The sequence below is a fragment of the Leptodactylus fuscus genome, chromosome 10 (assembly GCF_031893055.1).
Source record: "Leptodactylus fuscus isolate aLepFus1 chromosome 10, aLepFus1.hap2, whole genome shotgun sequence".
Classification (NCBI taxonomy): domain Eukaryota; kingdom Metazoa; phylum Chordata; class Amphibia; order Anura; family Leptodactylidae; genus Leptodactylus; species Leptodactylus fuscus.
In genome coordinates, this window is record NC_134274.1 from 32,339,439 (window position 1) to 32,360,572 (window position 21,134).

A 21,134-nucleotide genomic window follows, 5' to 3' on the forward strand; every position below is an offset into this window, starting at 1 on the left:
GGGGTGTATCGCATTACAACTACCTGAAGACGGGCTGTATCGCATTACAACTACCTGCAGACGGGGTGTATCGCATTACAACTACCTGAAGACGGGACGTATCACATTATAACTACCTCCAGATAAAAGATTACTGTAATCCACTTCCTAGGCTGTCTCTGTTCATCCATGTGAGTATTATTATGTGGTGGTGTCATTACTATTTATTTCTGTACATACATGTGGTTATTCTTTCTGCATGTGAATGGATTTATGCAACCCCCAATCAGATGCAGATGAGAATCCCAAACATTCTTGGAGCAAATCTGCCCTTTGTGAATATAGCCTGACATGGACTTGGTTTGCTATGGCTATGCACCCCTCATGCTACCCCTTGAAATGCACACAAAAAAAGGATCCTATTGTGACTGTTGCTCCATTTGACACTGTTGTTTCATGTTACAGTCACTCCTAATGTAGTGTTATATTGAAAAGATTTGTATAATAGTTATATTGCATGATTGAGCTTAATTCAGTCCATTGGGCAGATTTATTTTTGTGGTACTGAGTAGAGATGTCCATCTAGACAAGTGGGTATGGCGGCACAGCAAATCGGGCATGACTTATTTGCAAAAAAATGTACTTAATTTCACTATAATTTTGGTGTGAATTTCTGTCTCAAATGATGTAATTTACTAGGGTTGTAAACCTAAACTAAACAGTCTATAGATGTATCAGATACCACATCCAACATCAACCATTGTACAAAATCTGGTGCAAGTTTAGACCTACTGCTGCATTTAACAAACGGCAAAAAAAGTGGACATGACATACAGTATGTGGGAGCTAAGAACCAGTGTCTAGATACATCATACACGCCCAACCAAGTGCTCAACATATGTAACAAAGATAAGAATGTTTACTGATAAATACAACAAAACAGGGGATACAGGTAGATAAAAGCAGCCATGTACTAAACCTTGGACATAGGTAGAATAGACAGTCCATGGGGGCCCCTTCATCTTAGATTGCTGTACTGTATCTATACAGATTTCTGTGCACACTTACCTTGATCTTCGTATGTGATGTCACCCCATGGACTGTATATTCTACCTATGTCCAAGGTTTAGTACATGGCTGCTTTTATCTACCTGTCTGTGGCCCCTGTTTTGTTGTATTTATCAATAAACATTTTATCTTTGTTACATACAGTATGTTGAGCACTTCCTTCCTTTTCCTGCTGCAGCTAACAGTATATTTTTTATCTTGCCCAAGTACTTAGATCTGTATTGTCCAGTCTTTTTGGCCAAATGGTTCTAGACTTGAATTTACCTATACACGGTCATTTTGGAACTCCCTCTTTGTCTTCTACTTGACGCACCTGACACTTAAGGCTGTATTGGGGACTCCGTCACAATGGCTGCCAAAAATCGGCAGAAGAAACATTCCTGCACAAAGGACTCCGCTGGTTTCAGCGGAGACCCCCAACATACCCTATTATAGTCCATGTGGTCAGTTAGACTCCATGTTTTACAATTGTTTTAGCGGTCCACCTCTCTATTGTTCAGGTCCTACGATGGACACGAACAAGAGTGAGGCGACGCTAGTGGGAACCTAGCATACCCTGGTGATGATAGTGTTAGTGTGTATATACACTTGTGGTCAGAGCCAAGATAGGGCCTCCAACTACTCTGAATGGCATCATACAATGACCCTATCAGGGCATGTTCACACTGTATAAATACAAGCCGGAAATTTATAGTGGAAATTAGAGGCTCAGCCTTGGATATCTGCCATATTTTTTACCAGTTTATACTGTTCTGTATCATGGCTTCTGCTATAGAAAATGCACCAAAATAAGAGTTCTGCCTGAACATACTCCAACTCAGCAGAGTTGTCATGTAGCAACCCAGGGATTAGTAGAGAGAATACTTGATACCATCGGTGCTCACAGATATTATGGTTTCATTGCTGAGTGATGACGTAAGTGTGTACAGAGTCCAACATTATATGTACACAGTAACAAGGTGCATGGTATCCCATTGCTGTCTATTTTATGTCACTCTACTATCTGGCATAGTTAGACAATAAAAACTAAATAGTACAGTGTTCATAGCAGCGCTGAAGTTAGTGGGCAAGGCCAGAACTTTCCTCTTCTGCCACTTGAAAAAGGAGAAGTGTGCAGACTTTGGAGAATGTGTTGTGTCATCTTGTAAGTGCTGACACATAGTAGAGTTTCTGAGCACACTGCTGGGACCTGGGAGTGAGCCCTGAACACTGGTATGTAACCATCTCGTAATGGGGTTTCCCATCCAGATATATACTGTGTTTACCCTATATATGATATCTTGTGTTCTGTATACTCATACTTGCTTCCTTGCTGATCTTTATTCTATTGGTGTGTCCTCCGGTCAATGGATTGCCTTTTACTATGGACTCTCCTGCTATATAGTCTTGTTATACTTTTCCTAATAGCTTTGTTTTAATATATTCTCTACTTTTATAATCTTATACTATTTTATAATTTCACATTGTATTTTTATTTCGATGTGTCAAGATAGGGTTTTTATATGAAGATTCTCTTTGCCTATTTATGACTTGTGTTACTTTCTGTGAAAAGTCCTTCACTTAGTGATTCGGAGATCATTTTCTTGCAGACATTTTTATATTATTTTATTATTATTATTATTATTTAGTAAATTTTGATTGAATTTTTTGCTTTTAATACAGTCATAGCTTACAAGTGAGTTCTCGTTGAACATTGCATATGTCTATCTTATTAGTATTATTTTTTTAATCATTTTTCTGCTTTTGTAGAACGTTAGAACATTTCTGACGTAGTTTGAGATTCAATTTTTTGAGCCTAAAACTAGAATTGGATCCAGCAGGAAGGAAACCCATCGTATTCACAATGACTTTTTAACCCGTTACTTGTTTTTGCTCAAACATCTGCATCATAAACTGTACGTTTTATATAATAATTGAGTTATTAAGATGTCTTTTTTTTCCCTAATAGTCCAAAAATGTGGAGTTGGTTTGCATTAACCCTTATGATACATGGATGCATTGGCCAATTGCTTGCCCATAATGAAAATCAGTGTCTTAAATTTTCTCCTGACCCTGAAGTGTATATGAATGTGGTAAGATTTCCTTCCTTACTTAATAACTCTTCAAAGATTTCTTGTGTTTCTGTTACCGGCCATCTGTACACATGGGAGTTCGCTCCTATTGTTACTGTAAATTTCAGATATTAAAGCGGAAAGATAACCCATTGCAGGATGACTGTACATACTAAATTTATTTTGAGGGATGAACTGGATTTTCTATTGGCACCATTATTGGTTATAAGTGAATTTTCTGACATATAGAACCAAAAACAATTCTGATTTTGCTTTTTAGTTCTATTTTGTATGTTGTGTTATTTTTATAGTACAGAATATCAATACCAAATTCACCAGCTTTTATAAAAAACAAAAGTTTTTGGATTGAAATGCATTTTAATAGGGAAAGTCAGTTTTTGTGGAATTTTTCTTTTTACTTTTTTATAACACTTAAATATATTAATTGTATTTATTCCTAGTATTATGTGATTTCTAGTACAGTACACTGCATTACTTCTGTGACATCAGGGAGTGAGGGGGCTCCTAGGGAGATGGGTTCACACCTGCGCTCGGTTTCCGTTCCGGAATTCCAGCCCCCATTCCGCTGGAAAAACGCAAGCAGGACTTTTCTCTATGCATTTCTTGGGCGGAAACCCAGCGGACCCCCATCATAATCTATGAGGTCTGCAGGTTTCCTTGGGTTACCACTTTTTAGACACATTAAGTTTTCGTCTTCCGGGTCCCCAAGCAGACTCAAAGAAAAGAAACCCAAGCGCAGGTGTAAGCCTAGTGTTATAGAAAGGAAATTACTTTATCCTGCACATGATGGGGCCATGATAGTGAAAACACACTTGACAGGTTCCCTTTAAAAATAGGCAAATGTTGCAACTACGGAATAAGGATACGTCCATATACAAGAATACATCCACTTACCTCCATCCATATACAAGGATACATCCACTTACCTCCATTCATATACAAGGATACATCCACTTACCTCCATCCATATACAAGGATACATCCACTTACCTCCATCCATATACAAGGATACATCCACTTACCTCTATCCATATACAAGGATACATCCACTTACCTCCACCCATATACAAGGATACACCCACTTACCTCCATCCATATACAAGGATACATCCACTTACCTCCATCCATATACAAGGATACATCCACTTACCTCCATCCATATACAAGGATACATCCACTTACCTCTATCCATATACAAGGATACATCCACTTACCTCCACCCATATACAAGGATACACCCACTTACCTCCATCCATATACAAGGATACATCCACTTACCTCCATTCATATACAAGGATACATCCACTTACCTCCATCCATATACAAGGATACACCCACTTACCTCCATCCATATACAAGGATACATCCACTTACCTCCATTCATATACAAGGATACATCCACTTACCTCCATCCATATACAAGGATACATCCACTTACCTCTATCCATATACAAGGATACATCCACTTGCCTCCATCCATATACAAGGATACATCCACTTATCTCCATCCATATACAAGGATACATCCACTTACCTCTATCCATATACAAGGATACATCCACTTACCTCCATCCATATACAAGGATACATCCACTTACCTCCATCCATATACAAGGATACATCCACTTACCTCCATCCATATACAAGGATACATCCACTTACCTCCATCCATATACAAGGATACATCCACTTACCTCTATCCATATACAAGGATACATCCACTTACCTCCATCCATATACAAGGATACATCCACTTATCTCCATCCATATACAAGGATACATCCACTTACCTCTATCCATATACAAGGATACATCCACTTACCTCTATCCATATACAAGGATACATCCACTTATCTCCATCCATATACAAGGATACATCCACTTACCTCTATCCATATACAAGGATACATCCACTTACCTCCACCCATTAGATAATAAAGCAAATAGAAATTTAATAATAAGCATTATCTAACGGTATGTTTTATATTCTAGACTCAAATAATCAACTACCGAGGCTATCCCAGTGAGGAATACGAGGTGCTGACTGATGATGGCTACATCCTGTCTGTCAATCGAATACCTCATGGCATTAGGCATCATTGGGGAGGTATATTTTACTTGTTTCAACTTTACTTAAGAGCAATAATGGCCTTTCTGTGACATGCTGCAAATTATAATTTAATCTAATAAGATTCTTCTATAGTTAAGGTTGTGATCTACTTGTTCACCAGAAATATTAAAAAAATGGCATGTATATTGAAAAAAAAAAATGTCATGGAAGCATTTTTTGTTAGGATCCATCTTAACCATGCAGCTGCTCTGGGGCCTATTTGGAGTCCCATTCACTTTTCTTACAAGTCTCTCATCTGCAGAAAAGTTGCAAAACTTGAGATGCAAATGGGAACGTAGAAGAAGCAGTCCCAGATTTATGGGTTTGACTCCAATAAAATTTTTATGTAGGCTCAAAGAAGAATTAACTTAGTGTGTACAAGTCCTTTATCCCAGAGCACCAGGAATAACTGGTCTCAGCAGTCATGGCTACAGGTCACCATAGAGGCAAGTTGTAGGCCTGACTGCAAATAATGACCTTCAATGACCACTGCCTGGACTGCCAGCTCCAGCGTGGAGGACTTGTACATGGTAAATTAGTTATTAGTTTATATATATATATATATATATATATATATATATATATATATATATATATATTATAAAAATGAATTTATATATATATATATATATATATATATATATATATATATATATATATATATATATATATATTACACTCTTTGCAATTTCCATGAATTTTTTATTTGATTCAGACAATGCATTGAAAATTCTTTTGGTGGAACATTTTTCTTCTCCAGTTCTGAGTCATTCTCTCGAGAGCTCTTAATGATATCAATGACACTTCTCTGCATACCTCGCACTTGAAGTTACATTGACAGTAACAATATATTATAGCGCATATAACTTCTTACAAAAGTCTCTTTCTATATCTTCTATGACCTACTTTTAGTTGTTTGCTTAAAATGTGTTCAGGGCTGTTGTAACAATATGTTTTTATTGCAACAGTTTTCTCTTATAGTTCCCATCATTCTCAGGTATGGATCCAAATCTTTGTCCCGAGCCCCAGTGCATATGTAATGGATTCCACGGCCTTTCCTTCTGTCATAGACAACAGTTTTGATCAGATGCAGTTACTGGAAAAATACATACCTATTACATTCACTGACTCAAAGGTTTCCTCTCTCTACATTCAGCCCAGACCGCCATGACTGCTTCTTCCAATCACAAATGCCATACTGACATCTTAGGTTGCTCACTATTTCCATTATCTATTCAACACCACTGCATACTATGGGGTGCAGGTGACAGACCTCTTCTGGCATTCGGGCTGAGCTGTCTGTAGCCAGGCTCAATAATCTTGGGTGAACAGAGGGGAACTGGATCCTAAATCTGTGATATTTTGGCGCAGGACAAATATTCTGGGACTGAGGCACCCTATTTTTTGTGCTAGTGGCACTCCAGTGTATATACTCCTGTGTATACACTTGTATGGCCCGTTTCACATATGTCTAGTTTGATTTTGCATCCCTCTGACATGGTACAGAAATACCTTTGCCAGAATCCCATTCAATCTGCAGGGACCGTAGAACACTCCGTTTATTGCTGCGCCATTTATGCCACATGGGGCCCTGGCCAGAGATCTCGCCACTCAAAAGCAACTTGAAAGGATTTTCTTAAAGTACATGGCCAGTATGTGTAATATATGGCGGTACTTAGAAACTATCATAGGAAATCAGGTCTGGATAAGGGGATGGTCTTTCGCTGTATTTTCACTGTATGTGAATCCAGCCATGCACAGACATCTTGGTGAACTTGAAGAACTTGATTTTCTTGCATAAACAAATGAACAAGTAGACCCTCAATGGTGTTGGATAAGACCAGAGCAGCAGCTTGAACCTAAGTTACTCATTGCAGGAGAGGTAGATGTACTTATTATTATCCTCCTTAGAGTATAGTCACATATAGCAGGTAAGTGATGCTTGAAGACAATAACTGCGCTGTTTCCAGTGATATAGACAATCCAATAACAGTAGTAGTAGTCAATAGAAGTAAATAGAAGAGCTAATGTGTTATCTAAATCACCATCACTAAAGCCAGCAATATGCATAACTTAATGGATGCTGCTCCAATGATTCCAGCACAGTTGTATTTTTTTCTCTAGCCCCTAAGCAATACACGCTGTTTTGGTGCATGATATACTATTTAAACTCTGTACTGTCAGGAAGAAGTGTCAGGCAGGAGCAGACAAGGGGTGTGATTCTGAGACTACCCATCTCTGATTGGAGCTTTGAATCACACCCCTTTCCTGCCTGACACCACCCACCTGTCAGTACAGAGCATAAGTAACAGATCAGACACCAAAACTAACAGCACCGATTGCTCAGGAATGGTGGGGCTAGAGAAAAAAAAATGCAACTAAGCTAGAATCAGTGGAATAGTGGCTATTAAAACATGAAATTAATGGAGGTGGTGCAAGGTTCTATTATAACTCTTTATATAACTGTTGTTTGTTTTTTTTTAGATCCTAAGCCAGTGGTATTTCTACAACATGGCCTGCTTGCAGATTCTAGCAACTGGGTCACAAACTTTGAAAAGGATAGTCTGGGCTTCATCCTGGCAGATGCTGGTTATGACGTGTGGATGGGAAACAGTCGGGGTAATACTTGGTCTCGGAAGCACAAGACTCTGTCGCCTACAGAAAGGGAATTCTGGGCTTTTAGGTACACGATTTTTGATAGACTGATAGATGGGTAGCAGTAGTTTCACAATCACATCCAGTATGTACATAATATATGGATTTTCTTACACCCTATAAATATTATATATTTTGTAAATGCTGGATCTAGTTTACAATGGGCAACAATTATGTCTAAATCTTACAATTCATGCCAAAAGCCCCAAGATCGTACCCTTCCAGTGGTATCTCAGAAAAACAAAGTCATGGCCTTTACTTAGTAAAGATGTAATCAATGGACAGGTGACCCCAGAACCCACCAAACAGCAAAATAAGGCTACGTTCACATCTGTGTCGGAGTCTCCGGCAGAAATCCTGGAAAAATAAGTCTTGCAAGGCCAACTTTTGGGTCCGATTATGTCTGCTTAAAAAAATAACAAACACCCATGTATAATGGAGTCATTACAGTGAGCGGGCTCCCCCAGGATCCATTCCTGTTAGGTCTTCTGGTTCTGTAATGGCCTAGAACAGGGGTGCTCACACTTTTTCAGCATGTGAGCTACTTTATAAACTGACCAAGGCAAAAGATCTACTACCCACTTCTTGTGGACGGGCCTGTGGGCGGGGCGTGTCTGTGGGCGGGGCTGGACATGTGGGTGGGGCCAGGCGGATCGTGAGCGCAGGACACAGCGGCGTTCTGTGGCCGCCCAGGGATCCCCGGTGTCTGCTTGTTCACAGCGCAGGCTGAGAGTTATCTCTGGACACTGGCAGGCTGGGGCTGTGGCAACCCCGCCTGCCAGTGTCCGGAGATGACTTTCAGCCTGCGCTGTGAACAAGCAGCACCCCGGCTCCCTCCATCCCTAAGAGTGGGGAGCGCGACATACCCCGGAGCTGCTGCTGCCCGGCCTGCAAGTGTCCGGAGTGCTTGTTCACAGTGCAGGCTGAGAGTCGACTCTCAGCCTGCACTGTGAACAAGCAGACATTGAGGTTCCCTGGCTGCATCCCATACATCCTCGACCGGTAGATCACGATCGACGTATTGGGCACCCCGGCCTAGAAGAATGGATACAGAGACACAGGTATGAACCTAGTATGTAATGGCTGCAGTGAGCACTGTATCCTCTTCAATGATTATCCATACTTAGCATTGTGGCCATGTCTGGTACTACATCTCAGCCCACCTTGATTTTGCTAATATTTGGGGGTCTTAGCATTAGACCTTCACCTTCAAAAACTGATTTCTGGTCTTAAAAATGGAGCATCAATTTGTTCTGGAAAATCCTTTTAAATCTGCAGAATACTACCCCACATTATGTATAAGTATGATATTATTATTCTGTGTTTTAGTGTTTATTTAAGTCATTTATTAATTATTAATTATGACTAACAAGCACATCCCCCTCCCTACCCGTATATCTACTTTCCAGTTATGATGAAATGGCAAAGAAGGATCTTCCTGCCGTTATAGATTTTATTTTACAAAAAACGGGCCAGGAACAATTGTATTACATTGGACACTCGCAAGGGACTACAATAGGTAAGAATATTTCATCTTTATTTTTGAAGGACCATTTGAAAGTGAATTATAAAGTAAAGTATCCGTTACCCATTTCGTATTGCAAGGTTTTTAGGATTTTTACATACAGATAACATATAAAATTCTATACAATCTTATAAAACTTGATTTAGGTAATTGCTCATTTTCTGATAACACATTTCCTTTAAGAAATTAATATCTTGGAAAAAAACAAAAAAGAATAGTACAAAATATTGTAACCTATTTTTCCTAATGCAGGTCTTTTTATTCTGCCGTTACAGGGTTCATTGCATTTTCCACCATTCCTGAACTGGCAAAAAAAATTAAAGTATTTTTTGCTCTTGCCCCTGTGGCGACTGTTCAACATCCTATTGGTCCAACTGCATTTGCCAGATATATACCAGCTTGTTTAATAAAGGTACAGGAATCTATGAGATTGCTAACGGGGTCCACACACAAGAATATTCCTATTACAACCAAATAATTAGCCAATGAAAGGTTATAGAGTCAGGGCAGGAGGTACAGATTGTAGCCATAGGCTATGTAAATTTTTTGGCCCCCAAAAAAGATGCACACAGGTGAAATATGAGTTGATTGTTGGTGGAATTCATGACTTCTTATCTGGGCCTCTATTCAGGAATGTTCCTACAGATATTGATTAATCTGATTGGCTTACGTAAGAGGCCATTAAAGGGGTTATGCCACCAATATGTAGTCCAATACTTTGGCTATCTCTGGGACTCCCGTTGATGGGAACACCATAGACCACCAGTCACACCTACATTCACCCCGGCTGTGGTCAGGATGAATGTGCAGTGAGAGGAACGGACTTCCGCCACTGTTCTCAGGTCTTATTGGTATGATCCCCACCATTCGGGTATTCGTCCTCTATCCTATGGATAAAGAATAAATACTTCTCATGGCACAGCCTCTTTAAGTGACCATGCTTCATGGTGATCTCTTCAGACCTCAGAGTATAATAAATGAAGACAAGGGAGGTATATAAACATAAAAACAGGTATACCTTCCCTTACTTTTCGTGGGCATCCTTGCAGCATCCAATGGTCCCTCCAGGTCCTTTCTAGCCCCTTGGATGACATCATGCATCCAAGGGTTGCATTAAACCATCACAGGTCTTAGTGGTGACCACGGAGTACATGACATTATCCAGGAGTATTGAAGAGGACCCCGAAGGAGGTAAGTATAATAGTTTATGTTTCCACATCTTACCTCGGGCCTCCACTTATATCTAATATAATAATTTCACTTCCAGTTCGCAACACACTTATTCATCCTGAAACAAATCTTTGGGCCGGACCACCCAAGGCCAACATAAATCTTCAACGATTCGCCCATTTCTAGTCATAACACATCTGCGGTGCAGTACCATGACTCCTATGGCAGTACTATGTTTGACTATGTGCCTATACCACCTGAATACAGTAAGGGACAGGTGACCACAATTTTTGGGCTATATAGTGTATAATGTATTATGTGAATAACTAATTTAACTGATATGCAACAAATATAGTATTGCTATTTGGAAGCCAACAATTAAAGGCATTGTCTATTGGGCAAAAAATTAGAATTAATAAAAGAAGCTAAACCCACATTGCTTATTCCCTGCTGCTCTCTTTCCAATTCTTTCTGGGTCCCTGCTGGTTACCATTGCAGCCATTGATGGGCTGAGCTCCCGTATCTTCTGTGTTGAGAAGAATCAAGAAGAAGAGACTAGTAGGGGACCTGGTGTCTAATGTTTCTTTTGTGTCTTTTAACCCATTCTTAGCCTGTATTAATTTTTTTTCTTTGATGAGCAATCCCTTTAACTATAATTTTTTTTTTCTCATTTTCCTTTTTAGGAAATTTTCGGTGATAAGCTATTCTTGCCACAATCAAAATTTACTAGGTTACTTTCCAGAAAATTTTGCAACCATATTATAACGGAAGAATTATGCGGCAACTTTTTTTTTCTCCTTTGTGGATTTAATGAACGGAACCTAAATATGGTAAGTTCAACATGTCAACTCATTGTGTAAGGAGAATGGAGACACATTTCTAAAAATACTTTGCCTACTTAGATTTGCCTCTCTAGAGTCACAAGAGTCCTTTAGTTTTTGGCTGTGAAAAATATTAGGATCATGTTCAGATATTACATTCAATATCAGTAAGCAGCAGCCTTTGCTTTACTGTTTTTGGCATATTTTTAAGTCACTTTGCGTTGTCCATTCATATAGTATATGTAGCGGCTTCCAAAGTTCTCCTGTTTGCTCTTGCACAGAATTTTAGTTGGACTCCATTGTCAGACATGTGACTGCCATGGTGGGCTCTAAATCTGGGATCAAGAAGAATCAAGAAGGAAATCTCCAGCTCTGCATTGCTGGAGTCATAATGGAGGTGCATGGGGCCCTGATTTCAAATGGAGGAGCACAGTTATTTTTTTGTTGGATTCCATACGAGTCATTGCATGTCCCATTGCATGCTATATTGCAGAAGAGTCAGTCTCCCATGATTGTAGGGGAGAATATTTCAGAGATGTGGCAGCTGATTTAGTATGGAGTGCTGCAGGGAACTTCTTTACACATGGCTCAGCTGTGTGCATGAGATCTTATAGTGCTACTGTATATAGCACTGGTCCCTAACCTTTTTTGCACCAGGGACCGGCTTCAAGCAAGACCATTTTTCCGTGGCCGGGTAGGGTTGGGATGGGGGCAGGGTTTGGTCATATGGGGCAGGGTTATTGGCAGGCTCCACCGTGTAGACAGGAAGACTCTCTGCCGGGATACTCTGTAGGGCAGGCGAGCTTGACATGAGCATCTGAGCAGACATGGCGAATGGCTAGACACTGAGGCTGAATAGGACTTCAGTTTTACTCATTTATGAATCGTTCATAGATTGTAGTTAACTTCTGTTGTTTACCTCTATCTTTTAGACCCGTGTCCATGTATACACTTCATTTTGTCCTGCTGGAACATCTGTGCAAAATATGATACACTGGTTACAGGTACAGTATAATGCCGGTTACAATCCGACTCATAGATTTATTTAATAATTGAATGTGACAAAATGCTTTAAAAATGAAGATTTCACCATTAGCTAAGTGAAAGTGTCCAGAAAATAATTTACTGTATATACTTCACATTGTGTCTACAGTGTACAGTACATTCAATGTATACCCTGTGATCGGTGACTACAGCTTAGCTCCACTGCCTACAGGGAGTCTGAGGTAGCCTAAGACACACCTCCTGTCTCCTCATTGGTTCACTCTGCTGATATCCTACCCCCTCTTCTGATTGGCTGTTGTGTCCAGTCTAGTACAAGCATATCGGGAGATTAATGCATGGAAAGCTGATAGGATTTATTCTAGAATTCAGATTACTAAACAACTTGTGAGAATAGGAGGTTCTATATACAATAGTTACATGGTCCCCCACCCCTTCCATGGAGACTTGTATACAGGCTCTCATACAGTGCACACCCCTGTAAACAGGCCCTAATAAAGTTAGTTTCTGTGTATACAGCCCCCACAGTGGTATTTTAGCGGTTACCTAGGATTACTTAAGAGGGTAACGGATGATTTTCACTTACCGGCTCCTGTCTACGGTCACTTCATCTTAGACCTTCTGCTTAAATCCTGGAGGTCGGATTCTGACACTTTTCAGCATTAGGATCTAATATGTGGCACCCCCTGGACAAAAGTGTAGGCAACCGTGGACAGTAACAGGAACAGTTAAGTGAAAACTGGTAACGGCTTATTTAAGAAAAACATATCAGCAAGGGGGTTGTCCTGGCTACCCAAGGTGGCGGCCTCATACAGGCAGCTATGGCGATAGTTACGGCCTAGTTTTTAAAGGTTACAAGATTACAATGAAGGCAATGGTGAGGCAGAAATGGCAGGAAATATATGGCAAGGCACATGAGTTTATAGCACTGTATATATTGAGCTACATTTATTCAGAAATAATTCAGAATTTGGAGAAATGTTTTATTATATTTGCACCTCGGATCTATGTAATAGAAAGTGACATGTCTGTCTTATTACTTAGGCTGTCCACACTGGGAAGCTACAGGCTTTTGACTATGGCTGTGAGGGCAATAAGAAGCATTATAACCAGGTAACACTCACTTTGTGTATTTACTTTTAGAGAGGCAAAGCTTATACTAATGGACTTATAGAAGATTAGAAAAACATGGCTGCTGTCTCCCATTTGTCTACAAAAAAAAAAAAATGTCTTTGGTATTCAGTGCTTAAATTGGGAAAAATGTTAGAGGGAACTCTGGAATTTTAGCGGGAACTCTTTTCAGACCCCAGAGTATAATAATCGAAGACCTAGGGGAAGAATACAAACATAGAAAACAATGTTATTTACCTCTCCTGGGCTCCTGGGCACTCTCGACCGATGTCGGCCATCTTCACAGATGGAAGAGACGTCACTTGAGCCGGGCTTGCGTTGCGGTGCATAAGGATGCAAGCGCGGCCCATGTGACGTCACCAAGTAGGCCAAAAGCCTTCAAGAGCCAGAAGAGGTAAGCAACAGTGTTTTTATGTTCCTTCACTTCTCGTGGCTCTCCGATCAATATACTCGGGGGTCTGAAAAGACCCCCGGGTATAAGGATTGAGGTGTTTGAGGGGTTCAAGGGCCCGCCTTACTCACCAATCCTGGCTTTATACCAGAACACTGAAAGACAGTTTGTAATTATGCCGAAACTGGGTTCCAGCCCAATTTAAGCACTGTTGGTATTGTAGTTCAGCCCCATTCACTTCAGTGAAGCAGAAGTATAATACCAGACACAACCTGGGACCAGACACAAGAGCTGCACTGTCCCTAGAAGAAAGCAGCCTTGTTTTTTTTTTTAATCCTGAGCAATCTCTTTAGGCTAAGGCCCCACAATGGGAATAAACAGCCGGAAAAACGCTGCATTTTACAGTACCAGCATAGTAAATGAGATTCTGGCTACTCCCATCCAACCATTGCGGAAAAAGAAAAAAAAAACAAAAAAAAAACGCTGCAGAAAAGCTATTGTCTCAAAAATGCATGGTTTTTGAAAAACATGGCATGCAAATTTTAGCTTTGGATTTAATAGGTGTAGGAAAAAAAGCAGAAAATCGTAGCCAAAACTCACTGAAAAATAGTGCGTTTTTTTCTGCAGTTTTTTTTTCCAGCTGCGTTTGGCTATGTGGGGCCTAAGCCCTAAAGTTCTAAAACTTTTTGTAATAAGGATGTACCTCTGATCAACTGATTGCTTCTGAAACCATCAGCGATCACCTGTCATAGCCATCGCTGGTTGTGGCCCCTGACTGGTGCAGATTTCAGATTCTGGTACCCAGACTATCCAATACCAAGATTAAGATCTACAGTCCTATGAAAAAGTTTGGGCACCCCTATTAATCTTAATCATTTTTAGTTCTAAATATTTTGGTGTTTGCAACAGCCATTTCAGTTTGATATATCTAATAACTGATGGACACAGTAATATTTCAGGATTGAAATGAGGTTTATTGTACTAACAGAAAATGCGCAATATGCATTAAACCAAAATTTGACCGGTGCAAAAATATGGGCACCTCAACAGAAAAGTGACATTAATATTTAGTACATCCTCCTTTTGCAAAGATAACAGCCTCTAGTCACTTCCTGTAGCTTTTAATCAGTTCCTGGATCCTGGATGAAGGTATTTTGGACCATTTCTTTCTACAAAACAATTCAAGTTCAGTTAAGTTTGATGGTCGCCGAACATGGACAGCCCGCTCTCAAATGATCTGAAAACAAAGATTGTTCAACATAGTTGTTCAGGGGAAGGATACAAAACGTTGTCTCAGAGATTTAACCTGTCAGTTTCCACTGTGAGGAACATAGTAAGGAAATGGAAGGCCACAGGGACAGTTCTTGTTAAGCCCAGAAGTGGCAGGCCAAGAAAAATATCAGAAAGGCAGAGAAGAAGAATGGTGAGAACAGTCAAGGACAATCCACAGACCACCTCCAAAGAGCTGCAGCATCATCTTGCTGCAGATGGTGTCACTGTGCATCGGTCAACTATACAGCGCACTTTGCACAAATAGAAGCTGTATGGGAGAGTGATGAGAAAGAAGCCGTTTCTGCACGTACGCCACAAATAGAGTTGCCTGAGGTATGAAAAAGCACATTTGGACAAGGCAGCTTCATTTTGGAAACAAAAATTGAGTTGTTTGGTTATAAAAAAAGGCGTTATGCATGGCGTCCAAAAAGAAACAGCATTCCAAGAAAAACACATGCTACCCACTGTAAAATTTGGTGGAGGTTCCATCATGCTTTGGGGCTATGTGGCCAATGCCGGCATCGGGAATCTTGTTAAAGTTGAGGGTCGCATGGATTCCACTCAGTATCAGCAGATTCTTGAGAATAATGTTCAAGAATCAGTGACGAAGTTGAAGTTACGCCGGGGATGGATATTTCAGCAAGACAATGATCCAAAACACCGCTCCAAATCCTCAGGCATTCATGCAGAGGAACAATTACAATGTTCTGGAATGGCCATCCCAGTCCCCAGACCTGAATATCATTGAACATCTGTGGGATGATTTGAAGCGGGCTGTCCATGCTCGGCGACCATCTAACTTAACTGAACTTGAATTGTTTGTCCAAAATACCTTTATCCAGGATCCAGGAACTGATTAAAAGCTACAGGAGGCGACTAGAGGCTGTTATCTTTGCAAAAGGAGGATCTACTAAATATTAATGTCACTTTTCTGTTGAGGTGCCCATACTTTTGCACCGGTCAAATTTTGGTTTAATGCATATTGCGCATTTTCTGTTAGTACAATAAACCTCATTTCAATCCTGAAATATTACTGTGTCCATCAGTTATTAGATATATCAAACTGAAATGGCTGCTGCAAACACCAAAATATTTAGAACTAAAAATGATTAAGATTAATAGAGGTGCCCAAACTTTTTCATAGGACTGTATTCCACAGCGTCACTGTGTAAATGAAGTGCCACATATAATACTTATTCCCGAGGTAGTAATATATTATTTGTCAGGGGTTTGTTAGTAGTAGGTACATGTAACTCATGCAGAGCAAGATGCAGGTTCATAGTGTCAATAGGGAAGATTGGAGAGCCGCCATCTTTAAATAGCAGCTCTGGTGTACACCCATATGACTGTGTCAGAGGGCTAGAGTGGACAGGTTTTTACTGACTATTTTTTGTTCTCAATTTTTTTTCCAGAGCACTCCCCCATTATATGATGTGACAAACATGAAGGTCCCCACGGCAATCTGGAGTGGAGAGCATGACTGGCTTGCCGACAAACTGGATGTTAAGTCATTGATCACTAAAATCAGTAATTTGGTCCATAAAGAAGAGATACCAAAATGGCAACATCTAGATTTCATATGGGGTCTCGATGCTCCACAAAAGTTGTACACAAAAATCCTTGACGTCCTGAAGAAGCATGCGTGAACTATCCATTACATATGTAAGAAATTTACATGACCCATGAAAAGAAGCTGGAACCCCCTTGTAATATGATAAGTATCATGGGGTGGTCACTTCCCGGGAAGGCTCTCTGCACTGAATTACCACCAACCTGTTTGCCCAAGCAGGGCACTACAGAGCAGTCACACGATGCAGAATTGGCAAGTATTTTGTGCAGAGTGCCTGAACTCTACTTTGTGTGGTTTCTCTTGGAAATGTATAAATTGACAAAAAGAAGTTACCTTTCTGCTTGTCATTGGGCTGTGTCCTGATACATCCTGACTTTGTGCCAAAAAATGTTGACACTATTTTGGTGCTTTTAAACCATACCCCATTTTTACAAGAATCCATACCCAAATGCTGAAAAATTCTAACCTAACCTAGATGCACCGCACTGTGCCATGTTTATACCAATGTCTAGTCATATCCACCATAGTAAATCAGGGCCACTGTGCAGGCTTATGGAGTGTGCATGAGATCCCATATGTTATATGGATCCCATATGTTATAAGTGTTTTGATACTTATAACTAGAGATGAGCGAACAGTGTTCTATCGAACACATGTTCGATCGGATATCAGGGTGTTCGCCATGTTCGAATCGAATCGAACACCGCGTGGTAAAGTGCGCCAAAATTCGATTCCCCTCCCACCTTCCCTGGCGCCTTTTTTGCACCAATAACAGCGCAGGGGAGGTGGGACAGGAACTACGACACCGGGGGCATTGAAAAAAATTGGAAAAAGTCATTGGCTGCCGAAATCAGGTGACCTCCATTTTAGACGAATAGTGGATTTCAAATCCGGGTCATATGAGAATGTGAACTTTGTGACTATGAGACAGGGATAGCTGTACAGGTAGGGATAGCTAGGGATAACCTTTATTTAGGGGGGAATGTTATTAAAAATAACTTTTTGGGGCTCTATCGGGTGTGTAATTGTGATTTTTGTGAGATAAACTTTTTCCCATAGGGATGCATTGGCCAGCGCTGATTGGCCAGAGTACGGAACTCGACCAATCAGCGCTGGCTCTGCTGGAGGAGGCGGAGTCTAAGATCGCTCCACACCAGTCTCCATTCAGGTCCGACCTTAGACTCCGCCTCCTCCAGCAGAGCCAGCGCTGATTGGCCGAATTCCGTACTCTGGCCAATCAGCACTGGCTAATGCATTGTATTGGCTTGATGAAGCAGTGCTGAATGTGTGTGCTTAGCACACACATTCAGCTCTACTTCATCGGGCTAATAGAATGCATTGGCCAATCAGCGCTGGCCAATGCATTCTATTAGCGTGAACTGAGTTTGCACAGGGGTTCTAGTGCACCCTCGGCTCTGCTACATCAGATTGCTACATCTGATGTAGCAGTGCCGAGTGTGCATCAGATGTGTAGTTGAGCAAAACTGACTCAGCACTGCTAAGTCTCTGCATTCGCATAGGAATGCATTGGCCAGCCTTCGGCCAATCAGCGCTGGCTCTGCCGGAGGAGGCGGAGTCTAAGGTCGGACCTGAATGGAGACTGGTGTGGAGCGATCTTAGACTCCGCCTCCTCCAGCAGAGCCAGCGCTGATTGGTCGAGTTCCGTACTCTGGCCAATCAGCGCTGGCCAATGCATTCTATTAGCCCGATGAAGTAGAGCTGAATGTGTGTGCTTAGCACACACATTCAGCTCTACTTCATCGGGCTAATAGAATGCATTGGCCAATCAGTGCTGGCCAATGCATTCTATTAGCGTGAACTGAGTTTGCACAGGGGTTCTAGTGCACCCTCGGCTCTGCTACATCAGATTGCTACATCTGATGTAGCAGTGCCGAGTGTGCATCAGATGTGTAGTTGAGCAAAACTGACTCAGCACTGCTAAGTCTCTGCATTCGCATAGGAATGCATTGGCCAGCCTTCGGCCAATCAGCGCTGGCTCTGCCGGAGGAGGCGGAGTCTAAGGTCGGACCTGAATGGAGACTGGTGTGGAGCGATCTTAGACTCCGCCTCCTCCAGCAGAGCCAGCGCTGATTGGTCGAGTTCCGTACTCTGGCCAATCAGCACTGGCCAATGCATTTCTATGGGGAAAAGTTAGCTTGCGAAAATCGCAAACTGACAGGGATTTCCATGAAATAAAGTGACTTTTATGCCCCCAGACATGCTTCCCCTGCTGTCCCAGTGTCATTCCAGGGTGTTGGTATCATTTCCTGGGGTGTCATAGTGGACTTGGTGACCCTCCAGACACGAATTTGGGTTTCCCCCTTAACGAGTTTATGTTCCCCATAGACTATAATGGGGTTCGAAACCCATTCGAACACTCGAACAGTGAGCGGCTGTTCGAATCGAATTTCGAACCTCGAACATTTTAGTGTTCGCTCATCTCTACTTATAACATATGGGATATGTTAATCTATTTCATTATTTGACAAACCTTCCACATTTCCCATATCTTGTATAATAACAGATGACCTTAGTGGTTGCCATACTCCACCCATCACATGTAAGCTGTGGACTCCAGGTGGTGGATTCACCGAACACTTAGGTCATGTTTGCATTAGTTCTCCTTGTTATTCTATTTTTTTGGACTTCTTCAATGTGCTCACATCTGGTGTATGGTTTATTTGTATGGCCAAAACCACAAATGTATAAAGTAAAGGCTTTTACTTCTGTTTTTTGGATCCAATACGGTTCCTAGCTAAAGGAAACATCATCACACTGACTGTTGGACTGTTATAATGCTTCTGTGGTAGCGACGCCAAAAATCACAGTTTTTAGTTGAAATTTTAGAAATGAGAACCTATAATATTAAATAGTCCTAGATGAATGATATTTAGGTGCCCCTTAATTAAGGAGATCCATTCTCAGTTTTTAATTGTTTGCAATGTACAAATTACAAATTTTTATGTGATTCATAGAATAATAAAGCGCTTTTTTTAGGATAAATGTGATACATAAATATACAAGTCATATGGCACAAGTGACAAATGTTATCTTTATTCATGAAATAGTAAGTTGCATTTTACATCACATATAGTGCAGAGGGACAGAAGGTTCCTGTAGCGTCATTCATGTAGCGGTGTCCTAGGGGCTGGCGGTGCAATTCCTAATACCTCATTACTTCTTCATCTCTGGGGTCCTACCCTGCTATACCAGTTCTCCTGTAATTTCCCAAATCTCTATCTATCTATCTATCTATCTATCTATCTATCTATCTATCTATCTATCTATCTATCAGCATGCCGGGCCTGTGTATTAGTATTAAAGGGGTATCGTGGTAATTTTCTAATCGGTTGAGGTCTGATCTTTGGGACCACCACCAATTTCGACAAATCCAATTTGAATGGAGCCGCAGGTCTGGCAGTGCGCACCACCACATTGTTTGAATGGTAACCAGTGCTGTCACATTCTAGGTGGCCCCATTGAAATGGCAGTGCTCCATTTATTTCAATGGTTAAAGAAAAGTTAGATAAGGACACAACACCGTTTCATTCTCAGGATCGGTGCAGGTTCCAGAGGTCAGAACCCCACCATATGTAAAGCAATGGCATATCCTAGCGAAATCCCATCACTTTAGGATGGGAATAACCCTTTACTATGTTGAAGGGGTTGTCCAGGATAAAATTATATTTCTACTATGAGCTAAACACCCTCCCCCACCTACTTTCTAACTTAATTTATAAACATTAATTCATTATATTAACCTAGTTTCAGGCACATTTTCCATTGATGTACTGTTTCCCCATTTCTGCAAACGGAATGTGACCTATACTAACCCCCTTCCCATCATACTTCCATTTCTTCTTGTTCGGATCTTCTGGGAAGGAGGTGATGTTCTGTGCCCAGATCTGGACAGGAAGACAGGTAAATATGATAGGGTGAGGGGGTGGGTTGAGTTAGTTAGTTGGAAAGGAATAGTAGTGGGTGGGCTAGCTAGGGAAACAGGGAGGGGGTGTGAGAGAGGGAAGTGGTGTGAGTCCGTTCTGAGTGAAGCACAAGGCATCATTGTAATCGTAGGAAGCTACCCATGTAAACAAATGGAGAGAATGCCAGGAGCTCCCAGAGAAACCCTCAAAACACTACTAAAGGTATTTGGTTGCACTTATTAAACTTTTTTTAAATTTTTTCCCCAGAAAATCCCTTTAACACTTGATCATTTTTCATATACACATTAAACCAAAGTCATATTCCAACTCCCAGTTGTGCTCCATTAAAACATCCTACAAGTTTACATAGCTAAGACATGCTTCTTGCTATAGTTTACAGTAATACTTTATTATAATATATAACAAAAAATACAAAAAAAAAGTA

At 40.8% G+C, this 21,134-nt stretch overlaps 1 protein-coding gene across 1 annotated transcript; it reads left to right on the top strand.

The window, feature by feature from the left end:
- Positions 1–3,000: 3,000 nt before the first annotated feature.
- LOC142182800 (lysosomal acid lipase/cholesteryl ester hydrolase-like) lies at positions 3,001–16,918 on the top strand. The gene is made up of 9 exons (XM_075257546.1): positions 3,001–3,119; positions 5,112–5,226; positions 7,714–7,912; positions 9,294–9,403; positions 9,685–9,821; positions 11,263–11,409; positions 12,333–12,404; positions 13,447–13,515; positions 16,609–16,918. The coding sequence occupies exons 1-9, from the start codon at positions 3,003–3,005 to the stop codon at positions 16,840–16,842; spliced, it is 1,200 nt and encodes a 399-aa protein (XP_075113647.1). The 5' UTR covers positions 3,001–3,002; the 3' UTR covers positions 16,843–16,918.
- Positions 16,919–21,134: the final 4,216 nt, after the last annotated feature.